Below are 19,390 nucleotides of genomic sequence, written 5' to 3' on the forward strand. Positions count from 1 at the left end.
TCAGAATAATAAAGAGCCAGTTATTTATAAAATGAAGGAGCTGGATTTAGATGATCTCCAAATTTCTTTTTGGCACTAAAACTTGTTTTATTTTTCTTTTTGATAGTACTGAGGTACAAACTCAGGGGCTCACACTTCTAGGTAGGTGCTCTTACTATTTAAGCCACTCTACCAGCCATTTTTTGTGATGTGTTTTTTTTCAAGATAGGATCTCATGAGCTACTTGCCCAGGGGCTGGCTTCAAACTGTCATCCTCCTGATCTCTGCGTCCTGAATAGCTAGGATTACAGGCATGAGCCACTGGCACCCAGCTCAGCACTGAAATTTTATAACCAGTGATCCTAACCAATGGAGAAAAGTAGGGAGGAAATGTAAGGGTTAACCCCTTACAGTGTCCAAACTGGCTTCCATATCCCAGAGGGGACCTTGTCAGGAGGAAACTGCTGATTCCTGCCTGCTCCTGAGCCAGAGGAAAGAGGAAGACGACACCCTGCTCTGCTCTAGTAGTGGTGCAGAGAGACAAGCCTGGGCTAGTAACCAAAGGACAACAAAGGCATGAAAGGGAGGGAACAACAGAGGGAACGGGACTTTAGAGAGAACACCCCCTACTCTCCACCCATTAGCCCCTGGGGCATACCCCCTAGTGCATCCTTGACGCCAGAGACTGCAAGAAGATGGGCTTTATCCAAAGGACCCCAGAACTGGAGACTCAGAGATATTTTAGTAGCCTTCAAGAGGGTTAAGACTCAATATGAGATGCTGTGGTCCCAGAACTTAACTCTGACACGATTACTGGACTAACATGGAAATGTCAAGTCAAGAACTTGAGGTTTGCCCCCAGGAAAGGGATAAAGAAGTGGACTGTCACTCATTGGGTAGCAGCTTTGTATTAAAGGCTGTGCTGGGCAATTTAATAATTATTTCATTTGATCCTCACAATGCTCTATAAAGCCATAATTATCACCCCCATTTTGCAGAGAGGAAAAAAAGCTTGCAAAGACTACATAAATTGCTTAAAGCCATGTAACTAGGAACAGTAATGCAGGGATCTGAATTCAATTCAGCCCATTCTGTTTAGCCACTCTGCGTCTGAGGAAAGTCATACTCCCAGCTCTCGGCACTCAGGATAAGGAAAGGGGCATGGCAATGTACTAAGAAAGAAACTGAGGAGAGAAAAATGCCAGCCAGCCCCTGGAGCTTGGACTCAGAACAAACCATCTCCTTTACAGTTCTGGAGATTCTAGAGTCAAGGAAGAATGCAGAGAAATCGACAAACACCAGCAAGTTTTTTGCTTCTGTCACCATTTCTCAAAAGCTGACTTGGGTTACAGTTGTGCCCAGACTGTGAGTTTTTGTCGACTCCTGGAGAAAGCAGGGAAAAAACTGAAGCTGTGAAATCAAGGACTTAGAGCTGAAAGGAAGTTTGACAATAACTGGCCCAACCCTTTACGGATGCCCAGAGAGGGTACATGACATGTCAAGGTCATGTGGCTGGATCATGGTATAGATAAGACTAAAATCCAGATCACCTAATTCTTGTGAGGACAGCTAATGCCTACAGTGCAGGGATGAGGAAAAGAGGTAGAAAGTGTAAAAAGTAGTACTTGGTTACTATGACATGCCTGTCTAGAAAGCCAGAAATTTCCATCACTGGCCCAGTGGTAAATAGTAAAAAACCGACTCTGCAGCTAGAGGTGGTAGGGACGATCTAGTTTTGTAGTATTTGTCAGTTCCCGGGGTGTAAATACTCTCACCATAGCTGATTTCAAGCACAATACAATGTCACTAATTGCAGAGGTGTGCACAGACATCTCTCGTGAACTGGCACCAGCATACTGTGGTTTCTTTCCTTCTCTTCAGTTGTGTGGTGTCCATACGACCCATAGTTCAAGGTTAATCCTTAACCTAAAACTTGGTTTCCTTTCTAAGGAATCTGAATGCATCACTGTGGCACCATCATTCCTACCAGTAGCAGGAGCAACAACTCTACAAAACACCAAGGAACCTCAAGAAAAAAAGTCTGTATTCCCTTTGAAACTGAGAAGGGAATGGAAGAGAAGTCTCTGTCTTGAAAAAAAAATCACATGCCATAGCTTATAAAGCAATTATTCCAAGGAAATGAGGCTATGAGTAATATGTCAACCTGTTCTTCCCTGGTGAGGGTGAGAAAAGGAGGTTGAGGGAGCAAGGGGCAGGTATCCCTTCTTGCAAGAGGCATTTCCTTCCTCCTGTGGGATACCTTTCCAGACCCAGAGGGAATAGCTGCCCCAGGATCAGGGATCTTTCTGACCCAGAGTGTGCAGACTTTGCCACAAGATTCCATGTTGTACAGTAATCTAGGGTGTCTCAGAGCACCCATGAGGGCCCAGCTCACGACAGGCACTGTGCAGACAACATAAACTCTTCCGCAGCCTCTGTTCTCAGGAAACATGCTGTATCCTTCCTTCTTTTCTTCCTTCCCTCACTCCCTCACTCCCTTCCCTCCCTCCTTCCTCCCTCCCTCCACCCCCCTTCCTTCCTCCTTCCCTCCTCCTTCCCTCCCTTCCTTCCTCCTTCGTAGAATATGAGCTTAGAAATCATCCATTTAATTCTCCCTTTAACAGCTCTGAAAGAGAATTACTGCTGATCCAAGTGGACATAGCCAGTTAGCAACAGAACAACAAGTAGGATGCAGGTCTTCCTGTCTTCTGTTCAGCAATTTTTTTCACTTGCTCAGTTGATCTCCACTGAAAGGTGACCAAGTTCTTCCTGACATATACTCTTTATGTGCTCTTCAAAAGGCTGGGAATAGGAAGAATTCTCTTTTAATTATATTTGCCCAAACCTTATTGAAGACTTACAATGTGCAAGAGTAGAAATAGGTATACCACTTATTAAAATTCTTTCATATGCATTATTTATCTGCTCCTCTATAATTTTAAAAGAAAAAGATGTGGTTTATTCCAAATGAAGAAGCTAAGGCATATGTAGATCAGCTAAATTTTCCAAAGTAGAAGGTAGTGTCCAATACAGTTATGACACTTCCAGTGATTTCCCAGGATAGCAGATAGTAGTGATAATTGGGTGGTTTAAAATTCCTTGTGCCTAGGCCAGACACAGTGGCTCAAGTCTGTAATCCTAGCTACTAGGGAGGTGGAGATTGGGATGATCATACTTCAAGGGAGGAAATGTTCGTGAGCCCTCATCTCAACCAATGGCTGGGCATGGCCAGTCATGCCTGTCATCCCAGCTACATGAGGAAGCACAGATAGGAAGATTGCAGCCCAGGCAAGCCTGGTCATAAAGCAAGGACCCTGTCTCAAAATAACCAATGCAAAAGGGCTGGTAGGGTGGCTCAAGTAGTAGAATGCCTGCCTAATAAACACAAGGCTCTGAATTCAACCCTAGAGCCAGACCAAAAAAATTCCATATGCCACAAGGAAGACCCTGCAGCCCAAGAAACAACTTGCTCAAAGAACAACCAAGAAACTTTCCAAGCTGGTAGAAATTGTGTAATATTGATACTAGACTGAATATTCAGAGGGGACTGTATCTAAAACAGAAAGATTCTCGCAGAATGACATGGTCCACGGGATCTTTAAAATAACCAGAAAGTAAGTTCAAGCAATCAGCATTACAAATTGAGCCTGGTTCTCCTGTCAGAACGGTGAACACAGGTGAGTGGAAGATTGCTGCTCATTCTTTGATCGCAGGATGTGATTAGTGGGTCAGCTGGTGAGGGCTTTGGTTCAGAGCATGTCTTAGACCTCTGAGCCCCATGCCTGTGCCTCTCTGAGGCCTGGTGACCCCAGGCTGGTAACTATGGGTAACTTTGAAGTGATGCCATCACACCTTCTCTGCAACTCACTCCCATTCCTTTTCCTCCCTCTAGCCGGTCCCCATTGATGATAACTTCTGTGGACTGGATATCAACCAGCCTCTTGGAGGCTCGACTCCAGTGGAGGGTCTGACCCTGTATACCACCAGCCGGGACCGCATGACCTCTGTGGCCTCCTATGTTTACAACGGCTACAGCGTGGTTTTTGTGGGGACTAAGAGTGGCAAGCTGAAAAAGGTAAGAGTCTGTGAGCTTGGCTGCCGTGATATCATTCAACTCCTCAGTGCTGAGGGTCCATTCTGGAAGGTAGCTGTTGGCGGAGATTTATCTGCAGGCAACTCTTTGTTTTCTTGAGCAGAGACAGTGGAATAGGAAGGTTGGCAAGAGTCAGTTTTGTTGCTTATCTTCTATTTGTTTCTTCTAGCCATCCATCAGTGGTTAGGAATATGTTTAGGAAATGCAAACATATTTTATAATATGTCAAACCTCAAGGAATTAGGAAGTTACTGTGCCTAAAGGAAAAAAACAAGGAACTCTTCCTTCCCAAATCAACTAGAACCTACTTTTTTTTTATCATGGACATTATGAATCACCCACATTGTAAATCCCTCCCTAGGACCTGTAAAGTTGATTGGAATGGTCAAAGGTTTTAGTTGAATTGAAAGAAGTTGATTGAAGCAGATTACGGTCCCAATTCTAGGAACCTAGAGGAAGTGGTGGATGCTGCTGCCTGATGTATGTGATGCCCATATGAGAGGCTGTTTGTTCACCTGTCTTTTTCTGCAATCACAGACTCTGCCCTCCTACCTTCTCACCAAATTCCAGCTGCCAAATGGAAGTAGACATCTTCTCTGATGCCTCCTTGGGCACCTCTGCCAGCTGGAGGGAACAGGCTGTCTGGGGCTGGCAGCACGGGAGCCCTCTGGCACAGCAGGCTGAAGCTAACAGCTTGTACCTACTTGTCTTGTGCTTAGGGTGTGGATAGGCAGCACAATCTGGTTCATTATATGGGATTATTGTAGCTGCATTCTTTCCGGTCCCAGCTAATCCCCTTTTCCCAAGCTTACCCTCCTGCCACCTCTCCATAGTCCCAGCACCTGTGGATCAAGGCACATGCAAGACCTCCCTGCGTCTCATCCTTTGATGTTGACATCACCCCTGGAGTTCTTTCCTTCTAATCCATTTAGAGCTTCAGGAGGGCTGTTGTTTGGGAGTGTGGAAGGAGGGGAGCTGAGAGGCAGCCTGAGGAAGAATTTCCATGTTCTGCTTGTTCTGGGTTCCTGCAGAGGAAGTGAGAGGAACTGGTCTGGGGGTTTGAGAAGGTGCTGAACCTTCCAGACCTCTCTGCTTCTCATGATACCAAAAGCTTTCCAACCCTTTCCTTGCTCTTGGGAAAGGTTCCAACTTCTTCCTGTCATATGCTCTTCATTCTGTTTGGGACTCTGGACCCTGGCTTCGCTTTTCAGCACATGGAAGAGAAAATAAGTGTAATACTTCCATTTGCATTCTCAAATGGAAGAGGGAAGGAGTTGTTCTATGACAGTCCACTAAGATTGAAAAGTGGCATATTCTACCAGACACAGTTCCACTTGGACCCCTGAGGCTAGCTACATCCTGCTTAGCCAGGCTTACCACATCCAGTTGGGCAAATTATACATGGCACAGGGGCATTGGGCCAATGTTTCTAGTGGGGATCGAAATTCAGCCTGCAGGTGGGGTGTGGTGGCACACTCCTATAGTACCAGCTACTTGGGAGGTAGAGATCAGCAGGATCTTTGCTCAAGGCCAGCCTGGGCAAAAAGTTAGCAGGACCCCATTTTAACCAGTAAGTTTGGTATGATGGGGTTTGTCTATCATCCCAGCTATGTGGGAGGCATAAATAGGAGGATCACAGTCCAGATCCACCCAAGGAAAAACATGACCCTAACTGATAAATAATTAAAGCAAGAAGAGCTGGGGCTGTGCCTTAAGTGGTAGAGTGCTTGCCTAGCAAGCCAGTAGGCCCTGAGTTCAAACCCTGATACTGCAAAAGGAAGAAAAGTAGGGAAGAAGACAGGGAGGGAGGGAGGGAGGGAGGGAGAGAGGAACAGAAGAGTAAACTGCACAAAGCCTTTCAGGCTGGTACTCAGCACCTTCCCCAATCCCTTTCCCTCACCTTCAGCCATTAGCCCAGACTCTGTCTCCTCTATTCTCTTGAAAGTTTTATTAAAGGACGATCATCCTTTATTCATGTTTGTTCTTTTCCTCCTCCTTAATCCCTTCACCAATGTTCACACATACAATGGGTCTCACAACTGTTTTAAAAAATAGAACCATTTCCTAAGAAACCTTAGAGATCATCTGGCTCAATATCCTCATTATCCAGCAGGGAAACTGAGGCCCAGAGAAGAAAAGTACCTTATCCAAGCATAGAGATCTAAGACAAGTTGCTTCTTGCCCTGACCCCCAACTTAATACTCTTTTTACTTAAAGAAGCAGCTACAGAACTGAGAGATGGAGGCTGAGAATGATCGTCAGGTCCAAGCTTGCTACAGAGTTCAGCCAGGGGCTAGTGTCTCCAGTCTCTCTGGCCCCACATTTGAATTAAGGGATCAGTGTTTGCTGAATGGATTGATGAGGGATGAGTAAAGGAAGAATGATGACCCAGCCAGACTTCCAGTGACCCTTGTGCTGACCTTCCTGTATCTCTGTACATTTCACTCAGCACACTGGGGGTGCTTGGCATCTTTCCAAGCCATATACCCAAGATGGCAAAGTTCTCTCAGCCTTGTAGGAACCATGGCAGACAAGTCACTGTGGAGGCAAGTCAGCAGGTTCAAGGGCAAGGGGGGGTGGGGTGGGGCTGGCTACAGCTTGTTCCAACCTGTGAATTGTCTGCTTTTCCTCACCGTTCGCTTGGTCTTTCTTTGGCTGTTTCTATGAGCTCATAATATCCCTCCTTCCTCTTCTATGCAACTCTCCCTTCCTTTCCACCCACACTCCTGTGAGGTACCTGATATTCATACCCAGGTCCGCCGTTGGCCTCCCACTTACCCAGCCACTTGCTCCCACCCTCTCCAGAGAAACAGCCCATGAGGAATTTATGGAATGTCCCCAGGAAACCCTACCATGGTCCAGGCCCCATGGCTCTTTCAACACAGGAAGGAAAATAAAGAAAAAAATAGCTAAGAGTTTGGAGAGGAGAGGGAAGCTGGGTGCGTCAGAGCCACTCACTTCTTCCCTGCCTGGCCAGGCGTCTCTCAGACTGTCCAGCTCTCATCCATAGCAACTTAGGAACAGGATGTCCCTGTGTGGGGAGGTTGAGAGGAAGCAGAGACTCACTAGAAGTAGAATGACTCCCAGGTGCTTTTAGGTGCTATGTCACACAGTTACTCATACCTAGAAACACAAAGACCAGACCCTCTGAGCCACACGCAGGTGGAAGGAACAGGCAGAGAAGGCATAAAACCTCCAAGCCAAGATGCTCAGTACTTGCAAGGTTAAGGTCTGTGCTTTGCAGGTGGTAAAAAGACAGGCAGAGATTCACCATAGTGTGAAAAACTCAAGGGAAATCAGAAACTGGAGTGTGACTAATCTCTAAGGCTTTATTGAGGAGGAAAATTATCAGGGTCTGCTTTAAGACTGAATGACACAGAACTGATGAGTTGGAATGAGAAAGAAAGAATTCTGGATCTCTTGTGCCATGCTGAGAACACGCAAAACACTAGGGAGGTCTACAGTACATAGAGGATCCTGGAAGACTTGGAATGGTAGAAGGTGAAGTAGAGCCTTGTGTGACTTGACAGGTCACGTAAAAAGGACCCTGAGTTTTTAGCTGACCATAAGGTCACCATAAGGCCAACCGTGTGATACAGTGTCAGCAAACTAATTCGTCATCACCAACATTAGTAGAACAGCTTCCAAGTCATGAACCACAGGGACTCTTGTTCATGGTGACAATAACATCGTCAGAGTGTTGAGCAAACCAAAGTGCAAAATAAACAAGACAGCAAGGAAGTGGGAATCATGCTCTGTGAAGTGTGCTTTTAAAAGAATGCTAACCCAAGGAAAAAAACAGTAAATCAAGCAGGGCATATAGCTTCAGATAATGTAATTTACTGAGCACTTGTGTGTTGGGTGCTACTTTAAGAGCTTCGTGTCTATTAACTCATTCAATCTTGATGTAGCACTTACAAGGTAGGTGCTGTTATCACCTCTATCTTACAGATGAGGAAATGGAGGCAAAGAAAAATAAAGAAATTTGTCCATAGCCACAGAGCAAGTAATGACAGAGCCAGGACTTGTCTGCATGCTTATCCATTAAGCTGTGGAAGATGAAGTAGACTAATCATTGTGGCCCAAGAGGTCAGAACAGGGCCAAATGCATAGGAGATGCCACAGGGCAGCTTTCCCCTTAGTGTAAGGAGGAAGTTTCTATTAACTAAACTATCCCATGATGGGAAGAATCAACTCAAGAGGAAACAAGCTCCTGTTCATGGAAATATATGCTCAAGAATGCTGCAGACGGCTGCCAGTTCCTCTGACTCCTTCAGTGGAAGGTGTGACACAGGAGGACAGGTGATGGCAGAGAAAAGGAACAATGACAGGGAGTTCAAGGCACTCTGGATGTAAGGCCTTGAAGTAGAGGCTGGGTTGAGCCTGCTCTCAGCATGGTGGAAAGCCCCTCAGAGCCAATGGGGAGATGCTGGGCACAAGCAAGAAAGAGTATGGCCAAGATGATAAGGACAGGTGGATCTGGGGACAGACAGAGCAGGGGAACAGGGTGCCTGCAGCCTGAACCTTGTCTGTGATGACATTCCTCCTGCTTAAGAGCAGGCTGTGGCAGTCCAGGGCAGAGAGACAGGAGGTAATACCAAAGCAGATGGAGGAACAGTGGCAACTGAAACAGGAAACTCATTTCAGATGACTGGGATTCAGGGGAGAATCAAGGCATCAATTCAAGCACAAGTCCTAAGCACGGGAGGGAAAGGGCCATGCTGAGCAGGTGGAAGGTGCAGGAGGATGAGTGGAAGTAATCAACTAACTTGGGTTTCGGGTTGAATCTGTTCTAGCTTCAGCAGCTGCTGAAACTCCAGCTCCCCCTAACTTCACATCCCTGTGGCACTCCATGGAGAAGCTGGGAGTGGTGTTCTACCTTGGCTGTTCAGTCCCTTGGTCCTGGGGGCCTTACCAAGCAGTGGGAGCTGTTGGTTCTCAGCTCCCTATCTTCCCTAGAAACCTTGAAACACTAAGAATAGCACCCTTCTCACACCCTGCAGTGTCTCTCTGGAGATTCACAATCATTAAGGTTGGGGAACCTTCCTTTTCATGTCCATATCACGCCACCTCTCACAGTTAGGGTTTCAGTAATATGATCTGAAGTGTACTGGATCCTACTCTATACCACACCCTTATTTGCACTGATTGGAATAGAATCAGATGCCAAGAGTGGCTCCTGCTAATGGGGCTGTTTGCAGAGGATGGAAGTGATGATGTGTTAGGCAGGTCATTTGGGGTGGCAGTGGCCTGAGGAGTCAAGGAGACAGAAAAACTTCTCATGGATTACAGGAAAATAGGGAGGGGTGGTACCCTCAGAAATGCTGCCTGGGAAGGAAACAGGGGGTAGGATTTACACTGTTGCATGGAGGTCCCCTGAATTGCACACATAGCCATCTGCCTCACCTGGATCAGATACAGACTTGTTTGTACCAGGTATGGAGGCCCGGATAACCCCTGCCCCAGCCCATGCCAGCCCTCTGCTTATAGGACTCCTGGGACATTTTTTGCAAATTCACAGAGAATTTCCAAGCTCTAGGAAGGGCCCTTGCCTCTTTTGGCATCACCTTTTTTTCCCATTAGCTAAGGCAGTGCTGAAATGCCTGTGGAATTCTTAAGGGAAATTCTTTCCGCCCTTCCCTAAGGGGCACACCAACGCAAGGTCTCCAGTCTCCAGCCCACAGGAAGTTCTGACGTCCACATCCTATTCTTTTCTTAATCTCACAAGTGATCCATTAACCAAAGCCAAGAAACTGTGAGCTTCTTACAGTAGCAACTTAGACCTTTGAGAGTCCACTAGGAGTCTCTTCCAAGCCTGCAAGTTAGTGTTCAGCTATCTGATGATCCCAACTATTTACAAGACACCTTTCTACCATCCATTCTGTCTTCCTCAAATACTTCAAATAAATATGGTGATTGCACCCTACATCTCTACCCCACTGTTCAGATATGGAAAACAGAGCCACAGGCATACTAGATATCTTACCCAAGTTTATACACCCACGTCCACCCTCCATTGCTAATGCTGGCATTGTCATTGAGACTTCCTCCCCTAACAACCAGAAGTGTCTAACCTATCACTTGGCTCCCCTTGTAGGGTGGAGTTGCCTTGGCGGACGGAAGGCCAAGTTGGATGAAAAGCTGAGAAACATGCCTTTCTCCCTATGCCAGTCCCACCAAACAATGGCCACTCATTCCTCAGAGTGGAAATGATTCACTTGTTTCTCAGTGTGAACCCTTGACTGAGTAAACAGCCAGATTGCAGGTCCAATTCTAAGAGCACCAAGGCTGTCCTGAGACTTCGGACCTCTGATCCAACATTCGGGCTTCCCTAGACAGCTCAGCAATGCTGGCGTCTGGGATAGTGGGAAGCAGACACTCTCTCCCCGTCTCCAGAGCCTGCATCATTGCAGAGGTGGGGTGGTAGCTTGGTAGGCTCACCACCACATCTCTAGTAATGAGTTTGGCTCCCTGCCCAGGCTCCTGCTGCCAAACTCGCTGTTTGTTTTGTTGTTTTATAGGCCTTTTGGGTCCCGAGAACTGGTCTTCCGAAAGCTGCATTTGGTTGGCACAAGGAAGGAGGCATACTTACAGAACACCCCCACACGCATGCACCCCCACCCTCAGTCGGCACATCCCCCTGCTTGACAATGACAGGTGGAGGCAGAAACGTGGTTCTTTTCAGAGCCCCAGCTGACCCCAGGAACAGAGCCCTGATCTCCCACAGCCATTCTGAAAGGGGAGAAACTAAGGACTCATTAATTTTTTGCACCTTTTGTGCAGATGCTTATATAATTCAATCCTGGGTGGTTCCTGTATGAGACATCAGGCTGCATGTTCAGCTGGCTGTTTTCGCAGTCCAAGAGTGAGCCCTGCAGGGCAGGTGAAATGCAGGGAACTGTGCTTCGGGAACAGGGTTTGGAGGTAGTGATTCAAGCTCACAGAATCCAGGTGACCCAAATAGGCCATGCAGAATTTTCAAAAGACCAGGCTGCTAATGCTCAGAAGTTTATCTTTAGGAAAGAGCAAATCACATGCACACATGTGGCTTTGGGCATGTCTCAGGGTCAGAAAGGACTCCCAAAAACCACCTGCAATAGTCTCTTGCCTTCAGATGGGGACCAGTTTGCATAATGAGAATTATATGGGCCTGTGGAATCCAGTTCTGACTTCAGCCTGCCAGCACTGTGACCTCTGGGCTTCAGTGTCGTCAATTGTAAAGCAAGGGAAATTCTTATGCCCTCCTCATGGAATTAGAATGAGCATCAAATGAAATAATTGTTTTTGAGCTAATATTTATTGAATACCTACTATGTGCCAGGGACTGCATATATAGTAGCAAAGAAAACTGTCCATAATGCCTGCCCTGATAGACATCTTAGTATGAGAAGACAGACAGAAGCCATAGGTGAGCACAATATATAGTGTGTTAGAAGATGGTAAGTGCTGATGGAAAAAATAAAGCATAAGGAAATAATTTCACGTAAAGCTTCTAACAAGAGCACTAAATATTGCTACTATTGTTATTTAACTTGTGACTCTTACATTTTTCTTATTCTGTGGAGTGGGGTAGTAATAAACACTACGAATTTGTTGTAAGGATTAAATAAGATCATGTATAAAAAGTACTTAATATAAAGCTTGGCACAAAAGTGCTTTCTATTATTACAGACATCTCTGAGTCTTACCCCAAATCCCACTTCTTTTCTGGCTCCCTGGGGATAGTAACACTGTCAGATCAGGCTCCATTTTAGTGACATGTTTGCAAGGTCAGATGAAGAAAGAGAATACTGCTCCCTGCCCCCAGCCCTGAGTCATGGGAAAAAATATTTAGAAGACTGGTCTAGCTGAGCTGAACTAATCTAATCCCACTGGACTTTGGCATCCAGTTGCATTAGTCACCAGTGAGAGCTTTCCGAGTCTGGTATCACCAAACAATATGTACTGACCCCCTCCCTAGGGCAGGGCTGGAGGAAGTGTGGGTTCCGTTCTTGCAGCTTTGCAGAATTGGGTTAACCAGGGCCATTCTCTCCCTATGTGTGCTCCCAAGCCAACAGCTCTGCCTCACATGAACTGTGTAATCTGGAGGAATCTGCGCTTTCCTCAACTGGACCATAATGCCTGCCTTGCAAGACTGCTATGCACATCCAACATGGGGGATGTAAAATACCTAATACAGAGCCCAACACACTATCAGTGCTTAACAAATGGCAGTCCTTGCTATTGGCATTATCACTACTAGTGTGACTCCTGTTGGTGTTACTACTGTCACTTCTATACTGTTACCAAGTCTTTCATCCAAAGGCCCAAATTTTCATCATTCCTATCAGCTCATGAATCCACATCACTTCAAGATGATCAGAAGGGTTGGGATAGTTCTCTGCTCTACTGGAGATGGTAATACTGACATTCAGAGAGATTATGCACTTACTCGGAGTCAAATGGTAAATTAAGGGAAGATGTGAGAATTGGAGCTAGAATTAAAATATTTCAAGATGGAGACGGGCCAAATATATACCTTGGTCACTTACACAGTCCAAGATTGTCATGCTAAAAGCTTGTGGCTACTGGAATAGTTTCTTGTCTCTTTCTTGTTATCATGCCCTTCTGTCCAGGGAAGCAGGAAATACATAGAGATGCAAGGTGATGGTGATGAACCTGGGGTTCGGTCCTTCTGAGTCTCTTTCTGGGTTCTGCTCCTCTCCTGGTGTCAGCCTTCAGAAAGCTTGTTAGGCTCCAAGGTGGAAAAGAAGTTTAGGAGGTGGTAGCACTAATATCCCAATCAGTCATCACCTTCCTATACTGTGTTATGGGTTCTATGCAAAGATTAGTGCTATCAACTAAGTGTTCCCACCTAAGCGTACCTAGAAGGAGAAAATAGTATTAACAGACTTTAATAACAAATCAGGAATTGTTATTATCTCTGAGTGTTCAGAGATGGGTGACAGCAGCCAAAGCAAGGAGAGAGGCTGGGGAGTTGGGACCCTACAGAGGGGTGAGGGGCCCCAGGGGAGATGACTGATATCACTAAACAAGATCAGGAGCCTTCTTGTGAATGTGTATCATAAAGTCTACTGACTTTGGTCATTCAGATGTGTATTGTTCCATTTTTATGGACCAGACATCCATGGCCTAGAAAGGTTGAGTGGTCTGTTCAAAATCACTGAGGTTCTTACTAACAGAGAGAGGATCAGAATCCAGATTTTTGGGTTCTCTTTTGGGAAGCCCTTGTCTTTAATATCAAATGGAAGAAAACTCCCTCTGTACACATGAGACTGGCCTCTGCTTCATGCTGGCATGCAGGGATTTCCTAAACAGAACCTAACATTGGTCTGGAGATCACTCCCCCAGGGCAAAGTCTGCCTGAGCTTCTACGAGGCCTGACCACACAGCCTTGCTGTGGGGTGACCTGCTTCCCTGACTCCTCACACCACACATCTGGGAGTCTTGTCAGAGGCAGTTCTGTAAGAAGTCTACTTAGCCACAAAATGCTTGCCCTAGGACTAAGAAGGTCTGACAAGTCAGAACACTAACTTGAGATTCTCAAGTCTTATATGTTAGTCCTCTCTCTAGGCATGCCACCCTGTGTGTGTGTGTGTGTGTGTGTGTGTGTGTGTGTGTGTGTCTGATATATGATAAGTACTTACTATCTGCAAATCCCTGAGCTAATTGTTTTGTCAGTTAAGCATCTTCAATCCTTGTAAGGTAAGAATTAATATTATCTCCATTTTACATATGAACAGACAGAGGCTTAACAAAGTTAACTTGCCAGAGTTCTGCTGCTACCAAGTGGAGATACGAGGTTTGAATCCAGAGCTCTGTGACCCCAGACCTGGTTTTTTTAACCACTAGCTTTTAGCACTTTATTAGAATTACTCTAAGATTCCATTAATCCATCTGCAGCCTCCCACCTGCACTTCAGAGATGGTGAGAAGATCATGAGAGATGACCAGAAGGGCTCACATTTTGCACTCTGTTGAGTGACGGTGCCCTGGAAACATGGGACATGGCAGCTGTCACCTCGGCACACGCTGCCTTGTGTCACTCTCCTCAGGCCTCCTCCTCAGGGTCACAATGGATGTGGTAGCAGCCTTTTGTGCCTCACACAGTCCCCAGCTGACTCCGCTTTCTCCCAGCATCATTGTTTGCCCTGAGCTTTCTGAAGGGGAGACAAAGGAGTGTTGCTGACAAGGCCAAAAGCTGCTGTGTAAAGTGTGGGGCCTGGGCCCATCACCCATGCATCCCTTGGAGCCCCCGGGCTCTTCTTCAAAGACATTGTCTGGGATCTTTTGTGTGCCAGTCATACCCATTCAGAGCTGACTGGGCAAAGGTTTCAGTGGGGAGGAGGAGAACACTGAGAAATGGAGTCATTTTGATCTGGCAAAATTGGAAGAGACATTAATGCAATAGTTAACAGCAGACCACTGCTAGAGGGATGGACCCAAATGCTCATTCTCTGTTTATGGAGTTTATGCAATTCCATCAATATTGATGCCTGATGCCTTTGATTCTGACACTAATCATTGCTATGAATTAAATTTGCAGCCATATAATTAGAATTGCTATTAATAGGGCCCTGAGCTAAGCATCACGATATGCCATGTCTTTTTCTTGATGGAAAATGGCATCCTTAGAACTCTGCTAATGGGGTGCACCTGGGATTTGCACGAATGATGTGAAAATTATACATTCTATATTTGTTTTGGGCCTTTACCAAAATGCTAGCAAGTCAAGGTGAGCCTGCTGCTATGGACAGTAGTTAGATTTATACTCTTGAAAGTCTTAAGAAAAGAACACTCTAGAGCTAACCACGCTTCCAGCTCCTGGAAGTTTGACTTAATGCTACTCAGTTTAGCCTAAGAGACTAGACCTATGGTAATTTCTTTCTCAGACTTTAAGGTGGCTGTAAGTCAACTTCAAGAAGAATGTTTCCTTCTGCCCTAAGTTTAGTTGGAAGAAGATGAGCAACTTAGTAATAGGTCCAGATGGGTCTCATTTCTAGGTGGATGACCGAACAAGTCACACTGATCTCACAGACTCCACCAAGGGAACTCTCTGAGCCCCAGACAACCTGTCAAACACTCACATGAGAAGATCCCATAATGCACAAGGTAGGAAAGGGGGAGCTCTTGCCCATGTTGACATGCTTTTCCAGGCAAATTTGTAGTATATTGAGTCACTGGGAGCCCCATTTCTACTTTGGAGACTCTCAGTGTTTCATTCACCTCCAGCCTGAGTAATCACGTGTTGTCACTCACAACGGTCATCTAACCCTTTTCCAACAACAGCCCATGTGGTGATCCTCCTTTTATTGCTTGGAGTACTAATGTGCACCCATTGGCAGAAGGGATGCATTAGTGCCTACTCTTTTGACCTTCAGACTGAAAATAATTTTTCTTCCAAACCATCACTTATTGATTTTTTTCTTTCATATTTTTAGGTCATTGTGAGAAAACAGTGGTTTAAGTTCAAGTTCAAGTTCTTACTCTATTATTTACCAGGTGTGTGACCTGGGCTAAGTTAACCCAGGAAACCTCTAGAAAAATCAGAGTTGGGAATTCTCATCTTTGAAAGGAAATGACCATATAGCCTTCATACGGGTTCTGAGAAGGCTAAATAACTGTCTAAATGGTTTAGCATGAATCTACTATGAAATTCCCTGTCCCCTTCTTTCTTTCCCTCTCACATACAACCAGATACAGAGGACAAGAGACAGTTTTACTGCCCCTCCCTCTCCCCCGCCACTGACATGCATGTAATGGATCAGTGAAAATGTAGACTGGACCTGAATCCCAGATGCCTTCAGTCCTTTCTCCTCACATACTGAAAAGCCGAGCAGAGGCTTTTCTTGCACTCCTGCCATAGTTTCTGCTATGTCTCTTTCTTCTCAACTAGGCCAGATTCTTACGTACAGTCAAACTATCCCCAAGTGCAGGGCTCAGAGCTGTACAACAGTTCACAGGCATTCAGTGCTTCAAGACAGGAAGACAGGTGTCTTAGCATTAAGTAAAACAGATGCTACTTGCCTATAGGGTGTTTATGTATTACTCTTGTGTACCCCCCATGTACCTTGCACATGTACCTATTCTGCACAAGTGCACACCTAACTAAAGGCAAATGTGTGATGAGACAGCAGTGGGCCAATGGCTGACATTAGCAGAGAATATAGGCACTTCTCAATACAAAATCCTAGAAACAGTGTGTATGGCTGAATCCTCAACACAGTAAGCCCACCTTATTCACAGGTTTATTCCACATGGTTTTGACTGGATAGTCAAAAAAATGAATCAATTTAAAATACCAAGTGAAATTTCAAAACCAAAATTTTAAACTCCAGCATGAGCGTGGTACAGCTCAGTTGATGAGCTCTCAGTCAGTCCTGCATTATCGTCAACTATGTTCAAATCACTCTATGATCTGCTGAGCGTTTCTCTGTCCTTCACTTTGTGAAACTCTGCCTCCCTAAAAGCACATGGCACACAAAAAGCAAGGTAAAAGTGAATATGCTTAATTGAAATGATAAAGTAAAATTTTTAGGTTCACTGAAAGGCGGCATGTCTTTAGTGGAAGTTGGATGGCAGTATGGGAAAAACGATCAAGTGTCCACAGTACAATCCTCAATTCTGCATCCTGAGCACATGTAGTTTTTCCTCAGTGGTGGTCTCCTTGCGACCATAGACCTGTGGATGCTTTATCTGCTTTTTCCATTGATTACCAAACAGGTGTTTTATTCTTCATACCTGAGGTTGAGCAGGGATGGCGGTTTCTGTTGGGTGATTTTTGGTAAGGCTGTTGTTTTGGTCCCCACTAAATAGAAAACATAATCAGTCCCTGTAGAGTTGGAAGTTAGCTTGACGTTGGGCAAGTCCAGTTACTCACATATGCTTTCAGTTCTACCTTCAACATACTATATTCATATCGTTCAGTGATCTTGTCACTGCAAGATCTTGGATAGTAAAGTCAGAACCCCCAAATCTGACTCACCCTATGAGGCAGTATTATGTACCCACAAATCCCCTACACACACACACACACACACACACACACACCTCTAGTCTTCCCAGTAATTGCTGCCCCTCTCCAGTCATAAACTGTCGGGTAGCTTTAGTCTCAGGCAGATTGGTAGTATCCCTAGAGGAATGGCCACAGACAGACAAATGGAGGAAAAAATATGCCCAACCTCCCCCCACCATCAAATCAAAGAAATAAAAAACCTGTCTCCTTGGTGTCGCCCCAATATTTATGTCTGAGCTCAGCAGACACCCCTGGGCTGCAGCCAGTCTGTGTATTAGCATTAGTCCATTACGCTTTTTATGATGCATGTTACCCACCCCTCACCCCCCCACCCATGCAACATTTTACGACTGTCCTTTTCATTTCTGGAAAGAGCTTCACAGAATGGCAGATGCCTGCATTTCCCTACTCTTTGGGGAGCTATTTGTAGGCAGTCTGTCCCAGGCCATAAACAACAGGAGATAAACCACTGCCACTGACAGTAACTGCAGCCAAGGCCAAGGAGGTGCAAAAAAGTGGGGAGGGGGTGAATTTGTTGACGTCTGCTAGTCCAGTGCCTGGTGGGACTAGGGTAGGAAGCTGCTCACAAGAACTGGAGCTGAAGTGGATGGTACTCTCCCAGATCTCCACGAAAGCTAGAAGAGAATTCTACCACTCTCCCTCCTTCATGTGTCCCCACTGAAGCCACCCAACCCTTAAGTGTAGTCAGAGCCAATAAGATTTCCTTCCAGTTGGGAAACCTGCCCACTCACCTTGCTACATAGATTACCACGTGCCTCTCACCTCCCTGGCTGATGCTTCTAGCTTCTGGAGCAACGTCTCACCATTTTCTCTGCCTTTTCTCACCCGCTTTCCTTGTGATACCCACCCTATCCCTTCCACCTCCCTGCTCCAAAGCTCTTCCCCTCTCTCACGGCCACGACCAAGTCTTATTAATCCAGCACCACTACTTCTGGCTCATTAAAACCTCAGCCTGGACTCTGGTGGCCATGGCAGTGATATTTATTTATTCCAGCCTTAGAGCTGCACCCACAAGCAAGTCACTTGCAGCGCTGTAGGAGACAGCACCTGGAGCCAGGTTTACTCCATAGAAAGCACCCCTGGGAGAAGAAAACCAAATTCTGCATGAATAATTGGTCTAGTAGAGATTTCAGATTCTCCCTACACACACAAACAAACAAAAGCAAAGAAGGGGGTGAACGGGGGGTGGATGCAGAGGACAGGGAACAGTCCCTGAGTAATTACCAAATAGAATGGTTTTCTTTCTCCATGGCAGGATACACAGTGGAGGGAATGGTGTTCTTTTTCCTCGCCTTATTTGGTTTTGGACTCTGCATTAAATGGAAACATGCTGATGAAAGTGATGTACATTTAAAATGTATGTACACATCAGACTGCGGGAGATAGTAGCTATTATACTGTGTGTATGTTTTTTGCAGTAAGCTGCTAAATTATTTATTGGGCACTGGGCTTTAATCTCATAAACCTGCCTTCAGGCCCTCAGCACCAGCAGCCTGAGCACTGCATAAAACACATACGTCAGCTGGCTGCGGAGAGCACTCCGGTGACTCTAGCTAGTGATTGTTCATTTGTACTTGGCCTTTTTCCCCAGATCAGCTCATTAACAGCAGGCATACCTTATGAAGAACCTCTCATTCTCCCATCACTGCAAATTTGGAAATTGATTTGCATGTTGTAGCAGACAAGGGCCCCAGCCAGGGAGATGTGTCGAGAGGCTGGTCCCAAAGCCTCTTCCCTGTCTGAGAGAAGGAACCCCAAATGAATACATAAGTGACTCCAGAGCCACAGGTCAATGCTAGGTTGTCCTGTGCTATGTGCCCCAAGCAACCTTCTGACCCTCTACCCTCAGGACATAGGGAAGGATGGCCCTGGACCAATCTATAATTCTTTTTTTTTTTTTTTATCTTGGGCCTTAACGTCCCCTTTTAAGTAAAGTGATCTTGTTATCCTCTCCGGCTCCCAGGCCTGAGGGCACCTATCTGGGTACAGATCGCCTGGTTATCTCTAAATGCCAAGATAATAACAATACCCTTAAACTTGTATAGGAGTTTAAGTTATATAAAAAGATTTGGGGTATAGATCACCCATTATGAGTTCATTTTACAGTCTTAATCCCATGGGCTGTGATCTTATGGAAGAAGAAACTGGACCAGAGTAGTCAAATGACATCCTCATTAATGACAGGATGACCATACTTTTATCACTGCCTACATGTGTCAGTTCACTAGCAATGGGTCAGTGTGGAAACTGAGGCCAAAACCATCTCTGATACCCGGCTCTTTA

At 45.6% G+C, this 19,390-nt stretch overlaps 1 protein-coding gene across 1 annotated transcript in view; it reads left to right on the forward strand.

Annotated features, from left to right (window-relative positions):
- The window catches only part of Plxna2 (plexin A2), a 203,066-nt gene that overhangs the window by 27,676 nt on the left and 156,000 nt on the right, over positions 1–19,390 (forward strand). Inside the window, exon 3 of the mRNA XM_074048431.1 lies at positions 3,872–4,054. Within this exon, the coding sequence (XP_073904532.1) occupies positions 3,872–4,054 (183 nt within the window). The remainder of the gene's footprint in view (positions 1–3,871; positions 4,055–19,390) is intronic.

The sequence above is a fragment of the Castor canadensis genome, chromosome 11 (genome assembly GCF_047511655.1).
Source record: "Castor canadensis chromosome 11, mCasCan1.hap1v2, whole genome shotgun sequence".
Classification (NCBI taxonomy): domain Eukaryota; kingdom Metazoa; phylum Chordata; class Mammalia; order Rodentia; family Castoridae; genus Castor; species Castor canadensis.